This window comes from Myxocyprinus asiaticus, chromosome 2 (assembly GCF_019703515.2).
Source record: "Myxocyprinus asiaticus isolate MX2 ecotype Aquarium Trade chromosome 2, UBuf_Myxa_2, whole genome shotgun sequence".
Lineage (NCBI taxonomy): Eukaryota > Metazoa > Chordata > Actinopteri > Cypriniformes > Catostomidae > Myxocyprinus > Myxocyprinus asiaticus.
In genome coordinates, this window is record NC_059345.1 from 20,074,871 (window position 1) to 20,102,782 (window position 27,912).

Consider the following 27,912-nt stretch of genomic DNA (forward strand, 5'->3'; position numbering starts at 1 on the left):
TCCTGGATGTAAATAGTTATTCAATCCATTATTTAAAAGACATAAGGTGTGGTTATCTATAAAATCTTCAATCTTCTTTCCTTTTGTGTTACAGTGATTACTGCCCCACAAAGTGTTATGACTATTAAAATCTCCCATGAGAATAAAAGGAGATGGGAGCTGAGCTATAAGGTAATCTAGGTCCATGTGTGTTAAGTTAAAATTTGGAGGAATGTAGACAGAGACGACTGTAATGGTTTTCTGCAAAGTCAGGCATACTGCTGTTGCCTGTAGGTTGCTATTAATATTTATATGACTATGGATCCCATCTTTTCTTATTAAAATGGTTGTACCACCAGAAGCCCACTTATCACTGGGACCGAAAGTGTTAAAACTTGTAAAAATTTTAAGAGAGAGAGTACCATCTGGTGGTAGCTCCCAAATACTAACAAAGTGTATGTTAACTTCTGACCCACTGGGAAGGTTATGAAAGAAATAAAAGCTGAAATAAATAATTCTCTCTACTATTATTCTGACATTACACATTCTTAAAATAGTGATCCTAACTGACCTAAGACAGGGAATGTTTTCTACGATTAAATGTCAGGAATTGTGGAAAATTGAGTTTAAATGTATTTGGCTAAGGTGTATGTAAACCTCTGACTTAAACTGTGTGTGTGTGTGTGTGTGTGTGTGTATATATATATATATATATATGCCAAGTTTAATATTTCATATATACAGTATATATATTTGGTATAAAATATAGGTGCTCATTTAAATTCATTCTTGTACAAGACTGAACACTTAATCCAGTTCATAGAGAAACACTAACATACTGCAGGCAAATAAGGTGCAATTAACTTGTCTTAACTAAATTGTAATTTTGTACCTCCATATTCTGATAATGCCGTAGACTACTGCAGTGACTCTTCTTTGCAGTTCCCTCATTGTCATAGAATAGAGAGCAAAGTCTGCAGAAGAAACCTGTCTTGGGCACCACAAAGTCAACCCCTATGAAAGACATAGATAAAAAAAAATAAGAAAGAGACATGCTGTAAACAATGCTATTGTTGAACTGAGATCAATCGGTCAAAAAATAAAGTCTATCACAGGACAACTATATTAAAATAGATATACTTTCAAAAAATAAAATAAAAAAAATAAATAAAAAGGCATGCGTTGCCTTTATGCAAGTGTTTCAGTTTTATGTAAGCAGACTACATCGATTAAAAAAAAAAAAAACGTTTTTTTGGTTGCATAAAGGCAATAAATTAGAGGTGATGTTAGACAGCTGTGTTATTTCTAATGGATCTCTTACCAATGGAGTTGTCTGGACTATATGGGGGCAAGGGGACATCTTCAATCACAGGGGAATGAGAACGAACTTTCTTGGCCTCAGGTTCCTCCCTCAGCTCTGTCTCCTGCCTTTGTTCAGACTCTTCTGCAAATGAAAACAGAACTTCACAGTTCAGGTACAAAACACAATGGTATTAACAAATGTTAATAGCCAATTAACAGGAGACATAAAACAGTTTTCTATGAGAATGAATTAGTGCCCGACCGATATATCGGTCAGCCGATATTAGCCTTTCACCGATATATCGGTATCGGTGTATATTTTACCGATATGCGCCAATATGAAAACTTTTTTTCAGAACATATAATGCAGAAAACAATGCTTTAGAATTGGTGTCATAGCATAGTTTGTCCAGCAGAGTGTGCTCCGACTTCGCTGTTTACAGAGCTGACTCTGAGCTGACGGTGGCTCTGCAGACAGGGCGGAGTTAAAAGGTGTGGATTTGAGCGATCTCTTCTCATTAAATTGCTAACTAGTTTGTGAAATACATACTGGAAAGTTAATAAAAAATTAACCCATCATTTTATATAACTAATATAACGTTAACCCTGTCCCTGACAACCATGTCACTCATATTTATCACATCTGTTTGCTTTTAGCCAGCTATAGTTTGTCAGTGCAGTCAGTAATGTAGCAGACTGAAAGGTAAACATCAGGGCATCTTTTTGCAGCTCAGCAGACAATGGTGTGGTGGTGCATTGTGTGTGGTGAATGTTGATTTCACGTTTTGCCGTTACCTAATTGGTGAGACGCAAAGCTGGAAAGAAAATAAAGTCCATCTTTTACTCTCCGTGGCAACGAGCTTACAGCTAACTAGCTAACTATGTAGCTACTTTCATTGTTGTCAGCGTGTAAACATGTATTCACTAGGGATGTGCGCTACGACTAATTTGACTGTCGTTTAAACAGAAGTTTTGTAACCGACTAGTCGACTAGTCTAAAGAGAAACCAACCTTCAGAAACAGTAAAAAAAACAAAAAAAAAAAAAGTTTGCAACCCATTTAAAATACTTAATCTATTCCAGCTCCACTGAAAAGGGGCATTTATCTGCAACGTGCTCGCCTTGAATTATAATCATTGTACATTAAATATAGAACATGACACGCATTCACTGGATCAACATTAGCGAATATTTAATAGACATATTTATTGAAAACAATTAAATGAATAGTGCAGGATCAATGGAACAACCCTAAAAGCCTGTTCTAAATGGAAATCAGCACGTAAAAGTTACTTAACATATTAAAACAGTCAGGACATTTTTGAAAATAATTAAAAGGTAGACTAAGCCAAATCTGTGGGAGAGAAAAAATGCGCTGAAAAGTTGCACGTATTTCACAACGTGCAGTCGTGCATTAACCATTGATCTAATATGACAGCTGTTCGGAAAAGAACGTTAACCAATAAGTTACGATGTAAAAAAAAAAAAAAAAATAGTAGCTATAGGATAGAAAAAACAGGCCTGTGATGTAGCCTACAATAAACCGAATGTATTCTAAACATGACGTGCACACAGAACAACAGATAGTTTAACCTGTTAAGCAGTCGGCACCTCATTGAAAATAGCCTTCTTAATCAGCAGATTTAAAAAAAAACAAACCAAAAAAAAAAAAAAAAAGAAATGGCATACCTATTCTAAAACAGTTATTTTCTAGGCTACTTACTCAAAAGCATAAATATTTTGATGAACAAAATCAACACGTCGACATGGTCCGGTGAAAGACGGGACTTGACTCACCGGAGGCGGATATCTTGCGCTTGAAAAAGCCCGCTCAGCGGAAAAATAACATCCAAGCATGCACAGATGTAAAGACGACACAAATGTGAAAACATCCATAGGGACTTTCAAGCATTTGGAAATCCGATTCCCACACCACCACCGAAGTGATACTTTGCTGAGTTTACTTGTCTAGCGAGAGGACATTTTCCTGCGCGCCGCGAGTGAGAGAGGGAAGAAGCACGCGCAGCCTGAGGTGAAATTAAACTTTGTATCTGCTCCAGATATCCTCTTTTTTAAAATAATATTTGTATTATTAATTCTATTTAAAATAAGTAACATTAATATGACAGTAACAGTAATTTAAGTGCAGCCTCTGTAAAAATATAAAGCCAAACCTAAATGTGTAAAAATTATTATCAGTTTAATGGGGGGAAATATTAACCGACTAATTCCAGTGTCGACTAACAGCATCAGAACTGTTTATTCAACTAGTCTCGCACATCCCAAGTATTCACCAAACTGTTTTGTTCAGGATTCACAGTTTGGTACCCCCTTCAACTGAACAATTCCAGTCGTTGCATTTACAAAATGTAATATTTAAAAGTCTGGTTTTCCAGACATTAAAATAGGATGCGTAATAAAAGTAGATTTAATAAATAGTATATTCGCCCTGTGTAAATAATAATATATAGGAACTGTATCTAAAATAAATGAGGGGTGATAAATACTAATACAACAGGCTGGAAAAATAGATATTTATTCATTTTAATATCATATATATATATATTTTGAATGTGTTGAAACGTGACACCGGGCGACACATCCTGAAAACTGCACCGTTAGATCGGTTTCATGCTGAAGAGCCGCTTAAAAGTATGTTTTTTTTCTCTCTCTCGTAAATGTAAACGAGTTTAAATGCCAACACCATCATATATGTCGAAAGGACTAATGCCTGTCAATCAAAACATGAGCTCATTGATATCATTAAATGACATAAAAATGACTTTTTTATTCCATCAGTTACTCCTGGTCTGAGACTGCCGTATATATTTAGTTTATAGGTAAGGTTACGTCCTATATAAATCTAATGGTGCAATGCTCAAATATTTAGTAGAGCATAAATTGTGACTTAGTGCCCATTTACGCCACAACTAGGCTAAGTTGCAAGGTACGTATAGCTGGTGCAACCGGCCCCTGATGTTTATTTAGCTATTTATTTTATTCTATTCTTTATTTAAATGGTCAGCATTTGACTGATACTAAACACGCAGTACTGATGTTTATTTAGCTATTTATTTTAATTTTATTCTTTATTTAAATGGTCAGCAATTGACTTACACTAAACATACAGTACTGATGTTAATTAAGCTATTTTATTTTTATTTATTCTTTATTTTAATGATGGACAATTGACATACACTAAACATACAGTACTGATGTTTATTTAGCTATTTTATTTTTATTTATTTATTTATTTTCTGTGTTCATTTCTTGAATTTGTTGACAATGTATAACAATAATAATGTCAAATGTTCTTTGATAAAAATATTTAAGAAAGCAGCCTTCCGAGTACCACTGCATAGTCATATCGGTGCAAAATCCACATAGAAAAGGTCTGTTTTCATTCCGGCTCAAAAAGTTGCTATATCGGTCACCATATCAGTAATCGGTGAATTTTCCCTCTCTAAAATCGGTATCGGTCTCAAAAATCCCATATCGGTCGGACTCTAGAATGAATGAGATTCCTTTGGAGAATGAATAAGGTCTACATACAAGGTGAGAAACTATTTGTCTCTCTGGCATACCTTTGATTGCTGTTTTTTTGTCCTCATCAGGTGTGTCAACAACAGCTCTTTCTGACTTTCTGGAGTTGTCATCATCTTTGGCTCCAGTCCTCTCCTCTTCTGACCCTGAATAGACAACCTCTGTGCTAGATGAATCTGGAACTCTCACGGTTTCAGCCTTTTGGGATTCTGGATTTTCAAGCTCTACGGGGTCTGAAGCTAATGATGGACTCTCAGGTTTGGAGGCAGTTGGTTCTGGCTCAACCTCTGCACTCATCTCAGGCTCATCTGGCACGTTGTCGCTCTTTGCTGCCTCTCTTTTACCTCTTGTGGATCTTCTCACTACAGAGAGCCAAAGGAGACAAATAATGACACCATATAATGCTCACTGGTGCCATCTTCCCCTGAAAAATACATCTGTTACATATTAATCTGAGGATGCAAGCATAAAATAATCATTTTGTCCCCCTCTTTACTTACCTAGAGTCTGAGGAGCTCTCTTTTTGGCCCTTGTAGCTCTCTTTTTTACTACCTTCTGCTCCTTGACCTCTTCACTGAGTGGCTGTTCCTCTTCGTCTTCCCCTACTTCATCCACAGTTACAAAGTTCATATTACGAAGCTCTTCCAGGTCACAGGCATCTTCCTCTTGGCTTGGTGATTGCACGGGCTCCTCTGGCCTGGGTGGTGTTTTAAAGGTGGGACTGGTAGGCTTGGTATCATTCTGTTCCACTTCCTCAATCTCCTCATCATCACCCTTGGCCTCATCCAGGGTTACAAGAGTCTGGGAGGAAGGAGCAAAACCAAACCATGGAATTAATTACATAAAGGCCTTAATAATGGTTTTGAACAAGTTTGGTATAATGTGTTGAGGTAGCCTTGGCAAAAGGATAAGAGAACAGAACTGACCTCAGGGTTGAATGAATCAAGCTCCTCCTCATCCTCCTCTTCAACAATCTCATCAAGTGTGACCAGGCCTTGAAGTTCTTTGTCCAACTGGTATTCTTCGCCCCCATTTTCCTCATCTACAACTTCATCAACAGTCAAAAGTGCCTCAGGCACTTCATCATCCTTTAAAAGCTGTTCCTCATCTGCTTCTTCAGGAAAGTCCTCCTCACCCTCACTAACCTCATCAAGAGTCACCATAGCATCATGGAGGGGAAATTCAGACATCACAGTTGCCTCATCTTCCATTTCTGGAGCAGAAGTTTTAGACCACCCTGCGTGACCATTTTCTGATTTCACTAACTTTTCTGTAAAAGTTGTTTGGCAGTCTTCCTTCTGGACAGGGGAGGAAAAAACAGGCTGGGTTGGCTCAATGTCAGTGCTTTCCTTCATGATTAAAAAGGTCTCTGTCTGAACACTGAGGTCCACCTCTGCAGGAGCTGAAGTTTCTAGATCAGTAGAAGGCTCTGTACTCTCGCTTTCAACAACAGCAGGTTCCACTGCAACAGATTCCAGTTGGTTATCCACACTCTCTTCCAGAGACTCATTCTCTTTCTGCTTTTGAGATTCTACATCCTCTGCCACTAGTATGGTTTCTTCAGTCTTGGCTTCCATTTTATCTGCAGTGTCAATAACTTCAGGGTCCTTGGTCTCAGAATATCTAGTCTTGTTATCTGTAGATCTAGACCTTGTCTTCTGTTTTGGTTTATTAGCTGGAGTCGACTTTGCATTAGAAGAGATGGTGGAGAGAGTATTGGGTTCATCCTGGAATGTCTTGCCCTTGGCTGAAGACTCAGAGCTTGAGGTCACAGTGTCCTCTACATCATCCCCAACTTCGTCGACTGTCACAAACTCATCAATGTTAAAGGGAAACGGTTCCTCAGATAATTCAGTCTCTTCTTCTTTTGCCTGAAAAGCATAAATGTTTATTTAGCAACAGATATCTTCAGTTATAAGACTGCGACCAGAGACATCCTATAACCTACATTTCTGCTGATTCTTACCTTTGCGATTGCACTAGTTGAGCGACTTCTTGAGAGCTGTGAGCTTTTGCTATGACTCTATAAAAACAGCAAATAATACAAATTAGGCCAAAACATTAAAATGTTAAAGTGATCTATCCACCAGTTTAGAAAATCTAAATATAAGAAACTTCAAACAATTACCGCAATTTCCATAATATAAGTGCATACACACAAACAGATGAAAAAAACCAGTCAGAGAAGGTAGTAACGTTTTAAAGTAGCATATTAAGAGTATTCTGCCTTTACAAAGTACTTAATGCAGCCAGTTTAAATATTCTGTCCCATCATAACATTGTTTAAAAAAACTCTAGATTGCTGTCAAATGCAAATCCTCACATGCCCACAAAATGACGTTTCATCACACTCATAGTAAAAACAGTGAACCGGATAGTGAACATGCATCACAAAGAGGGTTGCAAATATCAGAAATATCCACAGATATGGTCGCTAATGTCAATTAAAGAATAGAATACAACAGGAACATTGTTTGTGTACAGCATAGTTACATACTTTATAAGCAGATACGGCTTGTCAAGTTTTTTTTCTTCTTGAAACATAAATAGAATATGAAAACCTGTCACACACGATAACTTAAAGCTAATGCTCCTGTTTAAAACAAGGCCAAATACTGAATGATATAATATATAGATCTTGAGAATCTTCACAGAGCATGTTTTGAAATTTTGAGCAGCCGGACGGGTACTCCCGGGTCCTAGTGTCTGCTGCATGCAACCACTGTCAGTGCGACTTATACAGAGATGCGAATTAACTGTGTTTTGTTTCTCTCAACAACATGATTTTGATCAGGTGTAACTTTACTCTGGTGACTTTATTTCGAGAAAATACGGTAATTGACACATTTGGTCTTTCTCACCTTGCGATCATCATCATGTCCCCTCAATCTCTTTGATGGGGGGCTAGACTCATGCCTGCCCTTCTGGGAGGATAACCCAGAGGATGGTGTGGAACGCCTTGTTGAAGGGGAATCTTCTTCAGAATTCCCCCTTCTCCTGTGCCTAGAAGCTACCTCCTTCTCTGGGGACAAGGTGTCCACCTGCCTGCTTCTAGTTCTGGAATTTTGAGGTTTTTTCTCTTTCTCAGACGGCACACTTTTGCTCTCAGTTTGAGTTTTTTTCTTCACCGCTTGAGCAGATTTATCTGATGTTGCTGACTTTGAGCATGATGGAACCTTGTTAGTCATTTTCTCTGCAGCTTTCTTCTCAGCATCAGCCTTTTGTTTGGCTTCATGTTCAGCATGTTTTAATGAAGACTGCATGCGACACTGATGAACAGCTAATTCAAGTGCCTTCAAAATCTCCTGTGTAACTGGAGGAAAGTCCAGTGTCTTGTCATCAAAGGGCTCAGGTACTGTTTGGGGACTTTTTGAGGCAGGTGTAACTTTGACAGCTGAATCACAGACAGTTTGATCAGAAGAGGAAGGCAGGTCAGAAGCAGGATCTGAGGTTGGAATAAAGTCAGATGCAACAGTTGACAGGACAAGCTTCTCACCAGATTGGGTTTGATCATTAGGTTGAGGGTTATTATCAGTCTCAAAAGGTTCAGTTGATTTAAGGTCATTCTCAATCTCCTGTGGTGCACAACTGCCCTCTATGACATCAGTGCCCTTGGTATGTTCTTCTGGACTCAGAGAAGTCATGGCCTCTACTGGAGTTTCTCCACTGCTAGCTGTTGAAGCAACAACCTCCATCTCTGACTTGAACTTAACATCACTGTCTTTTGCTAACTTCTCTTTGTCAGTTGCTTTCTCTTCCACAGATGTAAGAACCAATTCTTTGGACACAACTTCATCCTTCGGGACATTCTGATTGTTTATGGGTAAAGCCTCTGTCTGATCAATTTTATTAATTGAAACTGCAGATTCTGTGGTGAGAATTGAGGATGCAACTTGGGTCATCACCACAGCTACTTTATCAGTTTTGGTATCATTGTGGGTATCAATTTCTGCTTTAATCTCAGGAGTAGTTATTTCTGCATTAGCAGCCATATCAACTGTCACATCATTGGGGACTGCAGTATTTCCTGCAGTGATTTCAACAGTACCAGTTGCAGCTGTGACACTGTCAGCTTCTAACTTAAATTCACCATTGCTTTTAGCAGTAATTTCCTCTCCTTCAGTCATAACAATATCAGCATCAGTCAAGGCAGCTTTGTCCACTGTGATAGAGGGAACTGTAGTCATTTTGTCCTGGGCACCAGCAGTGCCAACAATGGGAGTTGCTTCTGAAGTGGCAGCACCATTAGGTGCAGACGCAGTAGTTGCTGCTGCAGGCCACTGCCCTTTGAGCCTTGGTGGTATTAGGTTTCCCTTCTGTAGCTGCTGACTTACCAGGAGGTTGAGCTCTAAGAGGAGTAGTTAAACATGACAGATTTTTATTTTATTTATTTTTTTCATATTTCCAGAAAGCATTGTATTAAAAAAAAAAAAAATCAAAATAAAAAAATCAAAATCACAAGTTAAAAAAAAAAAATTCTTCTTACCCTTTTGCTTGTGACTTCTTTTTCACCTGTTAAACAACATGTTGTCAGTTTTTTTGATTAATCACCACCTCGGCAACACATCAAAATCTGTAAATGTGCTAAGGTGGCACCGCACATGCACATGACTGATAGTACCTGCTCAACTACCTTGAGTGGTTTGGCTAGCTGGAAGGCAAGCAAATTGTTCTGGACCATACAACGAATCTTGAGGAGTTGACTGTAGGTGGTCCTAGCAGTTGCAGCACTCTCCATTTCAAAAATCACCTTGATTGAAAAGAAATAAAAGAAAAAAATCATATAGAGATATCAAGTTTAATATTTTGATAAGACAATGGAAGATTAGAGCCTTCAACCTTTTCTCAAGATGACAGAACCTTACTTTGCAACAACTGTGTTTTCTGTTCCCTCTAGAGATATTATACAAGTAAACAAATATAATATTGTGTAAATGATACAAGAGTTCTATTTGAACTTCTTACCCTCCCATTCAGAGGTAAATGCTTCTTGTAGGTACCATGGCGTTGGATCAGGGTCTCTACTTCCTTGATTGCCTCAAGTGTATTTGGCACATTATTAACACTAAGTAGACGTTCTGGTAATGTGACAATTTCCTAAAGTCGGGGGGAAAAGAACCACTTTATAATAAGTCTGTAGTGATGTCAAAAGTACCAGTACTTTGGTACCAAGTTGATACTAAAATAAAAAAAGATGTAACGATACCAATGTTTCTGCAGTACCGGTAGTACTGAGCACCGACTCAATTTGGTCTGACTGACAAACGGCTGCTTACAAAAGCTCATGAGCTCATTTGTTCTATTTCCTTTACACAGAAATGGACAATTACTCAAATTAAATTGTGCTATGTCCTAGTGTAATTATTAAACCGCAAATGGATACAATTGAATTAAATAAAAATATATAGTCTTGTGTTGTTTGCTGCAAAGTGAACCCCCTCAAAACACTACATTTACCAGCATTGCACACTGTGCTTATTGTAGTAGATGACAGACAGAGAGCTCATTCACTGTGACATGCGAAGCGCCTGCAGACTATATATTTATATAATTAAATCACAGCATTTTGCGCTTCAATAATCACACTGGGTCATATGACCAACTTCTTATCCAGAAGTGTAAAACTACACAGAACCAGAAAATCTTTCACACCAAAATAACAGTTTGATTAAAAATAAAAGCACGCATGAAATTTAAGAAATTGCGACAGCAATTTGCTTTTAAAAGTAATTGTTCTATTTTCATTTTATTAAAGTTTGTATTAATTTGATCGGACACAATTTTGATGATGAAATTGAATTAAACTTGAAAAAAAAAATGCAATTGTTTTAATTTATTATTTACATTGAAATTTAATATTTTAATAGGCTAAAGGAGTGTGTTCAATAGCATATTACCTATTTTTCCTGTGGTATCGAAATTGGTATCGAGAACCATTAAATTTTACTAGTATCAGAGCCGACTACTGAAATGTTGGTATCATGACAACACTAAGTCTGACATATGAAACAGGTTATTTCAGTTACATCATCCCAATGATTTAATTTTGTGTGATATAAAACCAAGGGGGCACACAGTAAATTACATTCAGCATAAATGATTGCTTATTTACTTACAGGTGACTTCTCCATGCACAGCAGTACTCTGAAAATCGACTCCTTTGGGGAGAGAAAAGGCAAACAACTAAAGGTCAGTATTAATTAGTTACCAAGAGATTATAAATGTGCATGAAAAATTTACATTGGTTTTATATAATGCACAGACAACAGAGGGAGTGCATTTCATCTGTGTTTAAGCGCAGCGCAAGAACTAATAAATAACCTAAATTTATATATATACACAGGTGCATCTTAATAAATTAGAATGTCGTGGAAAAGTTCATTTATTTCAGTAATTCAACTCAAATTGTGAAACTCGTGTATTAAATAAATTCAATGCACACAGACTGAAGTAGTTTAAGTCTTTGGTTCTTTTAATTGTGATGATTTTGGCTCACATTTAACAAAAACCCACCAATTCACTATCTCAAAAAATTAGAATATGGTGATATGCCAATCAGCTAATCAACTCAAAACACCTGCAAAGATTTCCTGAGCCTTCAAAATGGTCTCTCAGTTTGGTTCACTAGGCTACACAATCATGGGGAAGACTGCTGATCTGACAGTTGTCCAGAAGACAATCATTGACACCCTTCACAAGGAGGGTAAGCCACAAACATTCATTGCCAAAGAAGCTGGCTGTTCACAGAGTGCTGTATCCAAGCATGTTAACAGAAAGTTGAGTGGAAGGAAAAAGTGTGGAAGAAAAAGATGCACAACCAACCGAGAGAACCGCAGCCTTATGAGGATTGTCAAGCAAAATCGATTCAAGAATTTGGGTGAACTTCACAAGGAATGGACTGAGGCTGGGGTCAAGGCATCAAGAGCCACCACACACAGACGTGTCAAGGAATTTGGCTACAGTTGCCGTATTCCTCTTGTTAAGCCACTCCTGAACCACAGACAATATCAGAGGCATCTTACCTGGGCTAAGGAGAAGAAGAACTGGACTGCTGCCCAGTGGTCCTCTTTTCAGATGAGAGCAAGTTTTGTATTTCATTTGGAAACCAAGGTCCTAGAGTCTGGAGGAAGTGTGGAGAAGCTCATAGCCCAAGTTGCTTGAAGTCCAGTGTCAAGTTTCCACAGTCTGTGATGATTTGGGGTGCAATGTCATCTGCTGGTGTTGGTCCATTGTGTTTTTTGAAAACCAAAGTCACTGCACCCATTTACCAAGAAATTTTGGAGCACTTCATGCTTCCTTCTGCTGACCAGCTTTTTAAAGATGCTGATTTCATTTTCCAGCAGGATTTGGCACCTGCCCACACTGCCAAAAGCACCAAAAGTTGGTTAAATGACCATGGTGTTGGTGTGCTTGACTGGCCAGCAATCTCACCAGACCTGAACCCCATAGAGAATCTATGGGGTATTGTCAAGAGGAAAATGAGAAACAAGAGACCAAAAAATGCAGATGAGCTGAAGGCCACTGTCAAAGAAACCTGGGCTTCCATACCACCTCAGCAGTGCCACAAACTGATCACCTCCATGCCATGCCGAATTGAGGCAGAAATTAAAGCAAAAGGAGCCCCTACCAAGTATTGAGTACATATACAGTAAATGAACATACTTTCCAGAAGGCCAACAATTCACTAAAAATGTTTTTTTTATTGGTCTTATGATGTATTCTAATTTTTTGAGATAGTGAATTGGTGGGTTTTTGTTAAATGTGAGCAAAATCATCACAATTAAAAGAACCAAAGACTTAAACTACTTCAGTCTGTGTGCATTGAATTTATTTAATACACAAGTTTCACAATTTGAGTTGAATTACTGAAATAAATGAACTTTTCCACGACATTCTAATTTATTGAGATGCACCTGTGTGTGTGTGTGTGTGTGTGTATATATATATATATATATATATATATATATATATATATATATATTTTTATTTTTTTATTTTTAACAGTATTAAGTTTTCTACATTGGCACAAAAAAAAAAACAAATTTGCTGATACATTGTGCAATAATATTCTTCCATATGTAAACAAATTATATTTTAACACAAATAATGATATAGGGGAAAAATTTAACTAAATTAAAAAAAAAAGTGGGGGGGAGAAGTAGTGGGGTTAGGGTTCAATTATTGCTGTCTTATTCAAATACTGCATAAAAATTATCAGTCTTCTTTTTTAAAGAAAATCTAATCTTTTTGAGCTGAAGGTGGTGCATAACATCTTTAATCAGGGCAGAGAAGTGAGGTGGATTTTTTTGTTTCCAATTGAGTAAAATCAATCTACATGCTAAGAGTGTAACAACTCCAAGCACAATACACTGATTTTTAGGCAGCTCCACATTGTCACTACTGACACCAAAAATAGCCAAAATTGGGTCTGGGTCTAGTGGTTTTCCCAACACCTCTGACAATAATTGAAAAACTGAAATCCAATAATTACGATTATTAGGACACTACCAAAACATATGTCCTAATGATGCTGGAGTTTGACTGCATCTATCACATAATGGGTCCACAGAAGAAAACATCTTAAAGAGCTTTAGTTTAGACAGGTGAAGTCTATGTAAGATCTTGAATTGTATTAAACCATGTCTATTACACAAAGAAGAAGAGTGAACCCGTTCTTGTGCTTCTTCCCATTGCCAGTCTGCAATATCTATTCCAAGGTCTTCTTGCCATGCTGCTCTTACATGCTCTAATGAAACATCACATTCCAACTGTGATAATTTATTATATATAACGGATATTCCTCTGAGATATTGACTGCTCATTAAGAAATGATGAAAAATTTTGAACAAAACTGCGAGCTTGTAAATATTTTTAAAAATGTGAACTAGGTAGATCAAATATCTGCTGTAACTGCTGAAATGTTGGAAAGCATTTATTAATAAACAAATTTTGGAAGGAACGTACCCCTTTTTTGGGCCAGGTCTGAAATATTGAATCACTTGATTAGCGATTAATGGGCTTAAAGTAGAGCATGCCTGCCATTTAAAATGCTTTCTTATCTGATTCCAAATTCTGAGTGAGTTGGAAACCACTGGATTACTCATTCGAGTTGGAGGAGGTGCAGATAAGGCTGAATGAATAGATTAAAGCTGGCCAAGAGGAAGGTGAGCATGATTTATTTTCCATATCGCACCACTCTATCGACCCCTCCTGCATACCAAATGAGAGTGCTCTTATATTATATGCCCAGTAATACAGCTGGAAATGAGGCAGACCCATCCCACCTTTTGATTTAGTCCTCTGTAAATATAACGTCTTGATTCTGGGGGTTTTATTATTCAAAATATATTGGGTAACTATTCTATCCAAATTTCTAAAAAATTATTTATTAATGTAAGCTGGGATACACTGGAAAATAAATAAATATTTGGGCAAAATACTCATTTTCACCATATTAATACGACCTGGGAGATTGGACCACTTCTTAAAAATGTGTCGGGTGTATTCGTATAGCTTCAGAATATTTTCTTTAAAAAGTATATAAAAACATTTAGTTATGGTGATCCCTAGGTATTTAAATGAGTTTGCTACTTTAAAAGGAATGAGGAAAGTGTTTCAAATTGGGCCTTAGGGTTGATCGGAAAAATCTCTTAGAAAAATTAATCTTATATCCTGATATTTTCCCAAATGTATCTAAAACTGACATAATGGTTGGCACTGATTGTAAGGGGTTGGAGATGTAAACTAACAGGTCATCAGCGTATAATGATACTTTGCGTTCTTTTCCCCCTCTCATTATCCCACTATAGGCTGTAGATGCACGTAGATAAATTGCTAAGGGTTCTATTGCTAAAGCAAATAGCAGGGGTGAAAGAGGGCAACCCTGTCTCGTAGAGTGACTTAATCGAAAATAACTAGAGTTATTATTATTTGTTTGTATAGAAGCTTGGGGGTGGGCATATAGTAATTTAATAAATGAAATAAAATTAGAACCAAGTCCAAATTTTTCCAGAGTGGCGAAGAGGTAATCCCACTCAACCCTATCAAAGGCTTTTTCTGCATCCATAGAAATAAGTACCTCGGGCTGAGTGGGACTGGGATTTGGTGTGTAAATAATATTGAATAATCTTCTAATGTTAAAAAATAGGAGGCGATTTCTGATGAATCCTGTTTGATCTGTGGAGATCACAGATGGAAGAACTTTTTCGAGACAAGTGGCCAAAACCGTGGCCAGTATTTTGTTATCAATATCAAGAAGACTGATAGGTCTATATGAACTAGGGTCTTTATCTATCTTGTGTATAAATGTTGGTGGTAAACAGCCTCTCAATTGATTCATTAAAATCCTCTAAAAGCAATGGTGAGATTTGATCACTAAAAGATTTACAAAACTCGGTTGTGAAACCATCCGGACCTGGGGACTTTGAACATTGCATATTGGATATCGCTTCATTTATTTCATTAATAGTTCGTGGCTGTTCCAAGACATCCCTGTCTTCCATATTTAAGGACAGAATGTTAAGTGATTCAAAAAACTGCTCTATACACGATGGGTCATTAATAGATTCTGAGGAATACAATTTGATGTAAAAACTTTTTAAAATATTGTTTATTTCTTGTGGGTCAGATGTAATTTGTCCTGTCTCTTTCCTAATTTCCGTTATCAGTCTTGATGCTGCCGTCTCTAATTTGCCAACAAGGAGTTTACCTGCTCTCTCTCCATGTTCATAATATGTGGCATTCACCCGCATCAGACGATCAGTAGTCTCTGAGGTGGAGAGTAACTGAAATTCTGACAGGTTAGGCAAAATGTTCAAAATAGACGATACAAATTGTTCATAATCTATATTAGGAGCATATATATTAACTAACAATATTGGTGTGTTAGAGTTTTCCTGCTACTATAACATAACGTCCACTGGAGTCAGAAATATGTTTTGTTGCAGTAAACTGTGTACTTTTCTTTATGAGTATTGCTGCATCTCTAGACTTAGTTAAAATTTGAATGAAAGATTTGTCCCACCCACCTTCCCCTTAATCGGCCCTGGTCTTGGTTCCTTATATGCGTTTCTTGTAAAAACACGATATCTGCCCCTAGTCTCCCAAGATGAGCTAGTACATTACCCCATTTTATAGCTCCATTAAGCCTCTTACAATTCCATGAGACAAACTGAACCGAATTTTTCTTAACAGCATTTACTTTCCTTCTAGCCATGGTCAGAGACTCGAGAAATACTGTGAAGAGCGGCTTTTGAAGAGGAAGTGGAAAAGGGGAAAAAGAGAGGAAAAATAAAAAGAAAAAAAGAGAAAAAAAAGTGCCAATTCATTTCTTAACCTCAAACAACTTGAACAATTTAAACGATAGCTACATTTACCTTTCTCTGACTGAGAGGTACACAAAAAAGAACAGAGCAAGTTTAGAAAACCATTTTTACCCATCATATCAACAAAAAGGTTAGCAAACAATCTGACTTACCACTTAGCTCCTTTCTAAAAATATTAAAGAAAAAAAATGCTCTATAGACCTATTTACACTCTTGTGTTTCTTTCACTTTAACACAGTCGGTGATTAAGTTAGTTCTTTTCCCAACAAACTTGACTAATATATACTTAGTCAAAATAAGAGTCCAGAAATGTGTTTAAATTATATGAGTCTTTGCGTATGTGCTGAAAATGATAATAGACACCACATCTCAGCTTATCAGATAGTCTAGACTTACAGTTCGGCCATCTAGGTTTAAATTTTCTTCTCAAATTATTGAATTTCTCAGCTTCTTGAGGGTGTTCGAACGTGTACCTGATTCTGTCCACAGTGATTGCCAGTTTGGCTGGATGGAACAAACGATAGTTTATCCCGGCGGCTCGCAGCTTGGCCTTCACTGGATTGAACGCGGCGCGAAGTTTGCCAACCTCTGGACTCACATCGGGGAAGATGTGCACAGGGAATCCTTTGTAGTAGAGACGGCCTTTATTTCTAGACAGCTTCAGGATTTTTTCCATGTCAGAATAGTAATGAAAACGAGCAATTATTGCTCGGGGCCTCGCTCCCAGCTTCGGTTTTGGCACGAGAGTCCTGTGTGCATGATCTACAGTCATACTGGAATCTCCCAAGTCATCGGCTCCAAATAACTCCAATAGCAGGTCTTTGATGAATCCAACCGGACTTCCCGCCTCAACTCCCTCCAAAACCCCAACGAATCTTAAATTCTGCCTCCAGCTAAGATTCTCTAAATCCATACATTTTTCATGCATTTTCTTGTGTTCTTTGGCTAAGAGTTCGTGAGACTGTTCTAGTGCTGCCACCCTGTCCATTGTGTCACTCAGCGGTTTCCCCATCTCCGTGAACTCGTTCGTCGATTTGGCCTGCTTTGTGTAAGGCGGCCAGCTCGGGAAAGATTTCCTTTCATCTCTTCTCGATTCTTTTGCATCTCCTAATGTAGGTTTTCAATTTGCGACTTAATGTCCTTAATCACAGCCTCCCGGTGTGTATGTAGTTCTGTTCTGAGTGCACTCAGTGAAATAGGAGAATCATCGTCTTGCATATGTTTGTCCATTTTTCTTTCACCGCTTTCTGTCTTCATATTACGATGGATCGTCAATGTAACTTTTTTGCAAGAGCTCGGTTTCATGTCAAAAGGTACGTAGCTACAACTCTTTGAAAAAAATTATAAAGTTTTACATGGCTGACTAGTCTATTGAGCAATAATCGCTTATTTATTCAAGGATCTCCCTTCTCTGCTGCTCACTCCATACAGGCGGAAGCAGAAGTCCCCTAAATTTATATTTCTAAAGCTATTTACTGTCAACCCAACTAGACAATACTTTGATAAAATAAAATTTTCAGACAAATTATGGAGAGCACTCTCACCATGTAGTTCAGGTCGATAGGTTGCATCATCATCTTGACGGTTATCTGTTTGTTCTGCACTTTAGCTGGAGTTTCGGAGTAAGCCTTCACCATTGCTTCAGCTGCCACTGTGTTAGGCATTTGCAGGTAGGCCTGAAAAACACAATAACATCAAAACTAGTTCAAAGATCACAATTCTTAGACATATTTATGTGTGCAAGTTATGTCATCTCGCCATCATAAATTATTTTGTATGTAATTGTTCAATGTAATTACCCTTTGCTGAATGATAGCTATGACAGGAGTCGAGATGAAGCCATAGGGTTTAGCAAGGTTTGTGAGTTCATCCTCAGTGACCCCTTCCTCTGGAAGATCAGAAATCACAACTACATTTTTTCTCCAGGGGATTGCCTGTGGTCAAACAAAGAAGGTAGTAGTTAATTTCTTTTAGTATATTACAAACGACTACTTTCACATATTAGAAGAAACTCGAAAAAGCATGGTATCTAGCCTGATAGTTGCTATTAATGCAAAGGTGGCATGTTCATTACCAAAAGTGGTAAAATGGAGAGTAACTAAGATCACTACACTGCTCTAACCCTACTACACCTTTGAGAAAGGCACTTAGCCCCAGGTTGCTCAGTGTAACTGTCCCTATGATCAGTGCAGTACACATTTTTGAATAAAAAGCATCCAGTACATAGCAAATAATTGTAATGATTTAGGTGAATTACAGCGCAAATTATAAATTAACACATTAACAGGTTTCCATTTGTGGGAAAAAAATTGAGGGAGAACACTAAATTACATACCTTTTTAACAATCTTCTTGGTAACTGGTTTCTCTGCCAAATAACACAAACAAATGTTATACAGAGTGTCCTACATGACCATACGATAAAAATACGGAAGTTGATGCGGTCACTTACCTGAACCCTTAGCAGGGGGTTTAGCTTTAGCAGACTGTACAGTCTTTTTAGGGTCACTTGGTTTTTGGAGTGCCTTGGTTACTTGAGACCTCTTGGCACTTGTCGACACTTTTGCTTTAGCTGACAGAGGTGCCTTGACTGTGTTTGTACCTTTTACTTTCACTGACTGGGTTGGCTTTGTTGTAGTAACCTCTTTTCTATGTAAAAGGCACAGAAAACATTAACAGGTCTTTTTACAAGATGTACAAATATGTATCTATATATTTAATAATTGTAGTAACAGGTATTCCTGGGTTCACTGCAAAACTGCTGCACTGGATGGGAACTTACTTAAACGTTTTCTCAGCCTTCTCAGATTTTTTTCTTTCATTTTCTCTTGCATCCTACAAATGTACAATGATTAGACTTAATTTGACTTTGTATGGCTGTTCATAGACTTGATAACTGTATACATACCTTCTCCATGCAGATCTTAATGACTTGCCCATGAATTGTAAGGTTCTTACAGTTGAGCAAAGCTTTGGCATCCTCCTCTCTTTCCATACACACTGAGGCCTGAGAAGAGAAAGACCCAAAAAGGAAAAATTCTGCAACAGCCACACCAATCACATTTCAGGCGTTTGTTCATATAATACACTTTTGTGCATTATATTTTTATTAGGGCGGTCAGTTGATTAAAAAATTTAATCGCTATTAATCACATTTGTTTTTGTAGTTAAACGCAGATTTTGATAATGCTGAAATTTGACACCATATATACTTATTTTCCTGTCAAAATGCATTTATTTCCATCTTAGAAAACAATATGTAACAATATTATGCTTTATTAACATTTTCCAAACAAAGCCTTCCACAACATAATGTCACCTATTCAAGTAATATCAAATGCTTCCTAAAGTCTAATTGGGAGGTCGAATTATTGAAAGAATTAGTCCCAATAGGCTGAGTATTCATTCATATTTCTACATTCATAATTTTACAATTAAAATATTCAACTCATAACATTATGCATTTGCAACTGCTGTGTAAAAGCACTTATTCCTGCTCTGTGAAAATACACCTAATTGCCACTTAAGATTCTGTGCCACCTTTGCTGTGTAAAGATGGCTTTAGTCCCCATAGGTTGAGTATTCATTGCAATGGCCATTAAATCTCTTAAACTCTCATCCTCCGTAATATTAATCTGCCTGTAGACTGTGACTATCCGCTTTCCTACAGCAATCGTGAAGCCGCGTTCATGATTCCCGCCAGCGAGTCAACGCTAGTGTCCAGCGCCGCTTTGAACTCCATGGGAAAAGCTGAGTGATAGCTGAGACTTGGCATGCTTCAGAGGTAATTAAAATGCTCTAAAAATACTTGATTTCTATCACAAGTCCAATCTGGGCTTGTTTTGTACATCAAATAATAGCACTAAGAGGTCCATTCTCATCATTTTATCACTGACAGGGAAGCGCTGTTGTGGTGTGTTTAAAAAAAAATGAACGTGTTACACTTTTTAAAATTAATCGCATGTGATTAACACGTTAATTCTGACAGCTCACGTTTTTATATTTACGGTCATTTAATTATATACATCTCATGAAACCCCTTATAAAAACAACAACAAAAAACATGCTAAACAGAGTATCCCTACCTCTTTAATGGCTTTGAGGAGGATGGCAGTATAAATCTTGCCAAAGGGTTCAATGGCTTCAGTCAGTTCTTCGCTGGTAGTGCCTTGAGGAATTCCTATGAGCCTCAGCAAACAGGCAGTGCCTGGGGCATCCCTGCTTTTAGGCTTCACATCCTGTACAAACAAAGACTGAAATAAATTAGATTTTGTACAGAACTTGCAAGTACAGACACACCTCCATAAATCGTTACCTTTAACAATTAATGTTTTCAGTAATTACACGGTTAAAAATTCTGTCAATTTATGCACAAAGTAATGGATAAACAGGCACATTTACATCTTCCTGTATGGGGCTGTACCTTTAAAGAGCTGGTAGTCCTTGAGGTGGATGGTCTGCTTGACCTGGAGGGTTCACTTCTCTTAGGAAGAGAGGAAGACAGTCTCCAACTGCTGCTGCTTCCCTTTGATGAGGAAGTAGTGGAGATGCTTCTCTTCTTGGCTAGTTCAGCAAGTAGGGCTGGTGCCAAGGACTTAACCACGGCTTTCAAAGTATTACTATCTGCGATTGAGGAAAGCTCAGCTGTGGGTGAAAAACAAACTTCATGCATTAGTATTTTGAGCATTTAAAGAAAAAAATTTTTTTAAATGGCCTATGAAAATGTGTTTTCATACATTGGACCATTGTAAAAAGAGTATTACAATAATTGATCCTACCTGACGACATGAGTTTTTTAGCCAGTCGTTCACTACTGCTAGATCTCTGCCAGGAGGGGCTGCTTCGGCGGGGGCTTGATCGACGTGCAGGAGAGCACCTACTGCTACTGCTGTTACCTGGAGACCTTGACCGTTGGGATGGTGGGCTACGGGAACTCCGCCTGTAAGGGCTGACACGAGTCTTCCTATAGGGGGATCGAGACCGGCTGTGACTTCTGTTGCGCCGGTACCTTCGAGGGCTCCGGGATCGAGATCGTGACCGTTTACGGCGACTTGAGGAATCATGTTGCCGCTTCGGGCTGGGGGATCTGGAGTATGAGTGAGATCTGGTGCGACGCTTTGAGCTGCTGTGTTCTGACTTTGATTCAGGTCTGTGGATGATCATCAGATTGACAAAAGTACATTTAAAATTAATACCGCATTAATTGTATCTTAGCAAAGGCTTATACTTTGTGCGAAACCAGCCCTATATGTCCAAGATTGAAGAGAGTGGAGGCTTACCTTGAAACAGAGACAGCCTCAACATTCCAGTCAGGGTATCTATAAAAACAACATGAAAACAGCTTGCCATTCATTGCTAAATGAAACCTCATTATGAAATTCTTAACAGTGCAAATTTACTATGGCAGCCAATCATAAAACACTCACTGTTTCCTAAGAAGTCTACAACGCTCAATGTGAAGATTTGTGTTCTGATGTTCAATCCAGTCCTGCAAACAAGACAAACATGCTACAAATATGTAAATCTATTAAAACTGTAAAATACTGTTTTGAACAGTGCGTTTTTTCCTAAAGTGTCTTTTACTCAAAAAGTCTACATGTCTGTAGATGCACTGCAGATGCACAAGCCAACAACATATAGATGTTTTGTTAAGATATCGTTCTTAACAAAAATACATTTATAAAAAGGATCTAAAACATAAAAATTAAGGAAACTATACAGCTTGTTAAACCCACTATGGCCTCATTACTAGAAAAAAAAAGTCTATGTTGTTCGTGACGAAACTTCTTCCAGCATGGAAAATAAGTCCATATTGTGGCTTCAGGTATAACAAAGATTTCTTGCAATGTCATTCTTGAAGGAGACCGTCGTCTGCTTCTCATCTTCAGTGCTGTGGGAAATCATCAGGTCTTCTCTACTCTGCCTCCACAACAGGAATCATAGTTTTCAAGGGCTGATACTACGTTTCAACAATATTACAGGTTTTTCCATCAGGCGTCTGCAGGTTTCCAGTAAATAGACTAGCGGGTCTCCTCCCAGACATGCCAAAACTTCTAATTCTGAATTTAAAAATCCAGCCTTAGTTTACCTACTGTATTATCTTCTCTACTCAGATTGTCTCAAAGCAAATATATATTTTATACCAGCCACAATTAATGAACAAGTCAAGTTAAAAAAGATTAATTTCATTACAGGTTTCTGAAATTTTATTTCATTGTTAAATGTAATACAATTTGATATCAATGTAGGGCACCACATTTAAACGAATAAAACAACTTGTGACCCTTTACATACAACAAAATAAATGCAAAACATCTATCAAATTAGGCACTACTGGGTAAGAAATACTCACCTTAATCTGGACACATTCTATGTTACATAGAGAGCATGTATGAGGAAAGATTCTTGGAGTAGCTGCTGAGTAATCATTCATCATGGTGGGGGTTGGAAGTCTCTTTAGAGTAGGCACGCTGACTGGAGGTGAAAGGAATGGGATCCAGTTAGAGCTTGGACCTCTGGAGATGTCATCGATGGTCATCAGAGGATGAACACCAAGCTGAGGAGGAATCTGTGAAGGAGGTGGCATCTGTGAAGGAGGTCGACTGGAAAGTGGCAGGATAGACTGGGAAGCAGATGGTCTCGCTGGGATTATCTTAGTGGGTCTTGAATCCACTGGAGGAGGTTTCTGAATTTTTGGAACTTCTGCAGGGCCTGAAGCTGCTTGGCATGGCTGAGGAGGCTTTGTGATGTCCATGCCACTAAATGGAGGTCCAGAGACTTCCCTCCCATACTTGGGTGACTCTTTATGTTGGTGTTCACTTGCATAGCCAACCGAGCTCTCCTCAGGATAGCCAAATTTACTAGAATGTCCATAGTCAATGACATTGCCGTGCCGCGGGTCAGAGTCCATGAGTTTGGATCTTGCATCAATATCAGAGATGTTCCTCTTCGACTTGCGCATACGGATGTCTCGTAAAATAAATGGGAGGTTGTCAGGTGTCAGTTGATCATCTGGATAGTGGCTTAGTAGCTCTAGGTCCTCATTTGAGAGTCCAAAGCTGGCGAGGATGTTGCTGGCACTTTCTGAGGTGTAGCGTGAAGGTCGTTTTTCTGGTGGAAGTTGGCTGTCCAAACTGCTAGATGCTCCACTGCCACCAAAACCGAAAGACTGGAACACCTGTGTGGAACTGGAAGCACGATCCAAGCTAGAAGAGGCAAAAAGCTGGTTGGGGACCTGGTATATAGACCAGTCTGCCTTATCAGATCTCGAGGCACCACCAGTCCCTGGATAACCACTCCCTCCTGAGGAAAGCCCTTCATCCCTTGTGTCCTTTCTCAAGCGGGTGTCTGCTGTTTTGGGTTGCTGTAGTATTTGCGTAAGACGGCGGACTTCCTCACGGGCTCCCCTAATGTTCTGGTCTATTGCGGCATTAAGGTCTTGGGAAATCTGCGACTGACGTTGTCCCAATGAGAAGGGCATCTGCTGGTTAACCATCAATCCCCCACGAGAAGTGGACATGGAACCTGGGCCAAGACGGGCTGCCCCCAGCTCCAGTCCAGACTGTGACCCCAGAGACCCATACTGTCCAGGCATGATGGGTCTCTGACCATTAGGGAAAGTCCCCCCAAGGGGATTATATATTGGATGTGACATGGTGACCTTAAGAAAGTTGAGCAAGGTCAAGGCAGGTGAAGCAATTGCAGGGGGAGTGATGCTTCGGCCAGCAATTGCATTCAGCTGGTTGAGTGCCAACTGAGTCTTTATCTGTGCCAACTGGAGGGAGACAGGGCCTAAGAGTGGCAAACTCCCAAAATGGCTCAGGGAATTTGCAACAGGGGGCACACAACTTTCCAAGAACAATGTAAAGCTGAAAAAATTAGGGGGAAAACAGAGAAAGGATTATTGGCTTGATGTCTTCATGTTCTGTCGCAAAAATGGCAAAAGTGCTGCGATCACTTTCCCCTTCTGTAAAACACTCAAATCACCAGCTTCAAAATCCTCCTGAACTTCAGGGGATTTAAACAGCTTTCCATGTCTTCACTGCGGAAGAAAAACAGCAAGCAAAAAAGGACAAGACAGACAAAGGACAATAATATTACAGTTTAATACTACCTTTACACAACTTGCATGCATTTGTTTTAGTGATTTTGTTTTTGTTTTGCAAGACTGTGGCAAGACAAATTTAGCCTGAATGTAATGTGAGCAAGGAGGGACAAACAAACCTCAAGGCAGAACAAAATGAGAGGCCAGACTCTTAATCTATACATGTTAGGCATTCATAATTTATTTATTACCCCTGACCAATACTTTGATCTTTAAGATCAAAGCTGTTTTATGGAAAAAACATAGCAGTCTGGACTGTCAATTTTGTCCATTGTTATCAACAGAGATCATCTTAAGGTGATTTCTATGGAAGAACACATAGGGCTTTATTTAACCGATTTATGACAAAAGCATGAAAGGGTGACACTAAGAGAATCTAATTCAGTAAAGGTCTTTGTTACAGAAAAACAAAGACTAGGCACCAGTGCACAAGAAAAAATAAAACAAATTCTAACCAAAAACCAGATCAGGAAAAATATAGAGATGCACCAGCACTGAAGAACTACAATCCATCTCTCTATATTACCCCCTCTATATGAACTTGCCAGTAGACTATACAATCAAAACCAGTGTAAAGCAAACATTAAATGAAAAGTAAACATTTGCTACTCATTTTAGTTCTCATAATGTGATGATGCATTTCAGAGAGAAACCACTGGGAATTGACTAGATTGTGACATGTGGGCGTTCAGTAACAAAATGGACCCAGCCCTGAACGAGAGTTTGCAGTCGGTTGTCGAGGACTACTACCCTCATGAAACAACACTGACACTCTTGGAAAGCGTTTTTGCGTAATTATAGCTTGCTGTGCTTAAAAGTGAACAACAGTCTGCACAGTAAAACCCTCTATAAGAAGTTTTGTCTCTTTAATGCTTTAAGTTTAGTCCATTCATGCACCACTGCTATTCTACAATATATTACAAGACGATCGCTGTCAGACATTAAAACCTCTGCTGTGAGTAATGTTCCCATATTTGTGAGGTGCTATGGAGAGATTAAAGTCTTTTGCTGATTCTGACTGACACTGCTTAAACAAATAGTTGCAGTTAGAAAGGTTAAACTACTTGATGTTGTGAACTAGATGTGTAAATGCTAATACAGATAATACATCTTGCAGTTCTGTGCTTTGAATGCAAGGATCTCCCCGAGACTCCAAAGCTCTCTGTTCACATTGAAGCGGGTCATTCTGCATTCAGGATTTTTTTTTTCCATTCTTTATTGTAGCCTTTTTTTATTTCTTCCTTTGATAGTTTTGTGCAATAATTATTTAGCCTTTTTAATAGTTGAATATCAATTTGTTATCATGTTGAAGTGTTGTGCTTAGCGTATGTATATTCCTCTGAAATGCATCTAATTAGGATAACCATAACAGTGCCTAATTATCAGGCCCACACAGAATCTAAGAGTGTAGCACTCTCAGGTACATTTAATACTTTTGGCTCGGCTTAAATCTGTTCCGCTGAACTGCACAGACTTCCCCTAAAAATCAGCGCAGAAAATGCAAATATAGTCCGGATTACATCAAGCCCTGCTAATTATACATTAGGTGCTAATGTATCCTTAACATCGACTAGTTGTTCAAACCGACCGACTAGTCGATTATGCAAATTGGTAGTTTTGCATATCCCTATTATAGAGGGGGTCAGAAGTTACTAATTTCAAACAATCTTAGCCTATACAAAAAGGAAAATTAAATGGTAAATCTCAAAATTAAAAGAAAAACATATGAAAAATGTATAGACATACAATGTAGTTTTTTTTATTTTTTTAAGTATGCAACCCTAAAAATTCTCAGCTGGTTAACACAATGAATGTCTGCAATACCATGTATACATCAAAGTGTATACAAATGTGAAACTCCAAAAGACTCCAAACATTTTGTATGTGCAGTGCAGTGTTGGGTAAGTTACTCTAAAAAAGTAATTAAGTACAAATGACTAATTACATCTTCTACAGTGTAATTAAACTACTGTACTAATTACTCTGTCTTAAAAGTAATTGCATTATTTATTACTAATTACTTTCTAAAACCCTTAACAACCTCGACCAGATGAAAAATACAAGGATAGACATGAAACTGTTCTTTTAATTTTCAAATAAATCATATAAAATCAAATAAATAATTAATGAACTGGCCTAAGAATTTAAGGGGGGCAGTGTTAAATTAGAAAACAAATATTTTAACATTAGACATTAAATTCACTATTGTTTTATATAGAAATGTTCTACAGTCTTTACAGTATTTAATGCAATTACATCAGAAGTAACTGTAATTAAATTACTGAAAAATTAAGAGTAAACTTTTACTTTTTTCAATGAAAAAGTAATTTATAGTAATTAATTACTTAGTAATTCATTAGACCCAACCCTGGTCAGTGCCGGTCAGGCTCATGACATGCATCAGAGGCAACATTCACTGTAAAATGTAGGCCAGTAGTTCCGACCTGCGCCGCCATCAAGCGACTGAACGCAAAATGTCCACTGAACAGTGATAGGACGTCTCACACAGCAGCCATTTCTTATCCCAGGCCTCGCCTTAATCTGTATTAAATTACAGCCACTGTTTTTGGAGACTAGATAGTGTCGCTCTTTTAGGAATTATACAAACAGAATATTTAGAAGACAGACACACATTGTGATGTAAAATGCACATTATATCCAGACATGTGCTCAACAGTTCTAGTAACAGCACTAGAGCACGTGTTCTGTACGTGTACAGCAACTAAAAGACATAAGTCACTTCATATCGTGTAATTAACAGCTAATACATATTTATAGGAATAAAACTGAGCATATGATGTATCGCGATGCGTCACACCCCATCTACACTAAAAACGAAACGACAAACTAGGACGTTTTGTTATAATGAGCAAAGCTCTCTGCAATGCAAACACACAACAAACTATAACGCTCCTATTATATTTAATGAAGCTCATGAATGAACTATCGTCCATTTTAAAGGAAGTGTTTTAGTCTGTCGCGTTGCACGCTTGCAGAAGTGTGTTTGTGTTGCTAGTTATTGTGACTCTCATACAAAATGACATCAATCTTTTGATCAATTTAAGGCACGAAACAAGCGCAAACACGTAAACCGATAAAGTCTAACTAATTTAAACTAGTCCCAGATCGGTCTTGAAAAATAGCCCGATTTTTGCAGGCCCCTGGCTCTGCTTCACTGTTTATCCTTTGCCAGCTGTGTGGAAATAGCCATTTGACAGAGGAAAAACTCAATTCAGACGACAAACAATACATTACATTTACACCCAACACATTTGAGTTGCACCACAATAACATACCTCGTGTTTTATTAAGTAAAATCTTACGGTGGAAATTCGTTGGATCGGAACACGGTTCCTGCGGACGGTTGACTTGCGTCTCAGACGTGATCAAGTAAACGACGATTCATTGAAAAAAAAAAAAAAAAAATAGAGTCAGGCAAACCAATCAAACCGGAACCTGCATGATTTTTTGCTCCAAGTAGTCTTCATTTTCAAAGTTACAACCATCCCTTAAAGTCGAATCATTTGGCGAGAGGGGTGATAGTTTGCACTGTAGAAAAAATTAATTTTATGAAAAAAAAAAAAAAAAGTCTCATGCACTTTCCTGAAAACGGGAATGAGGGGTCATTTTTTTCCTTGGCGTCCAGGAGATGTCAGTGTTTT

General features: G+C 38.1%; 2 protein-coding genes across 10 annotated transcripts in view; both read right to left on the minus strand.

Annotated features, from left to right (window-relative positions):
- The window catches only part of LOC127414224 (zinc finger protein 638-like), a 110,687-nt gene that overhangs the window by 7,924 nt on the left and 74,851 nt on the right, over positions 1–27,912 (minus strand). For 4 of the 6 annotated variants that reach the window (XM_051652148.1, XM_051652100.1, XM_051652110.1 and 1 more), the window contains exons 19-24: positions 6,790–6,846; positions 5,750–6,694; positions 5,324–5,624; positions 4,865–5,185; positions 1,301–1,423; positions 872–993 (exon numbers count right to left, since the gene is read on the minus strand). The exons of 1 other annotated variant lie outside the window; for it this stretch is intronic. In XM_051652148.1, coding sequence (XP_051508108.1) covers positions 872–993; positions 1,301–1,423; positions 4,865–5,185; positions 5,324–5,624; positions 5,750–6,694; positions 6,790–6,846 — 1,869 coding nt within the window. The remainder of the gene's footprint in view (positions 1–871; positions 994–1,300; positions 1,424–4,864; positions 5,186–5,323; positions 5,625–5,749; positions 6,695–6,789; positions 6,847–27,912) is intronic. One more of the 6 variants, XM_051652121.1, reaches the window with a different exon arrangement.
- Positions 8,936–27,649, minus strand: znf638 (zinc finger protein 638). Of its 4 annotated transcripts, none has more exons than XM_051652175.1 (18): positions 27,547–27,649; positions 22,499–24,014; positions 21,573–21,634; positions 21,426–21,464; positions 20,925–21,295; positions 20,570–20,790; positions 20,232–20,384; positions 19,055–19,153; positions 18,929–18,981; positions 18,599–18,795; positions 18,483–18,514; positions 17,947–18,081; positions 17,692–17,823; positions 10,940–10,981; positions 9,789–9,920; positions 9,445–9,573; positions 9,310–9,335; positions 8,936–9,171 (listed from the first exon to the last, which is right to left on the minus strand). In XM_051652175.1, the coding sequence occupies exons 2-18, from the start codon at positions 23,798–23,800 to the stop codon at positions 9,069–9,071; spliced, it is 3,228 nt and encodes a 1,075-aa protein (XP_051508135.1). In that variant the 5' UTR covers positions 23,801–24,014; positions 27,547–27,649; the 3' UTR covers positions 8,936–9,068. The 4 variants fall into 4 exon arrangements, with proteins under 4 accessions (XP_051508135.1, XP_051508159.1, XP_051508142.1 ...); XM_051652199.1 differs by having other exon boundaries at positions 27,574–27,646; XM_051652182.1 differs by having other exon boundaries at positions 22,499–24,187; positions 27,547–27,621.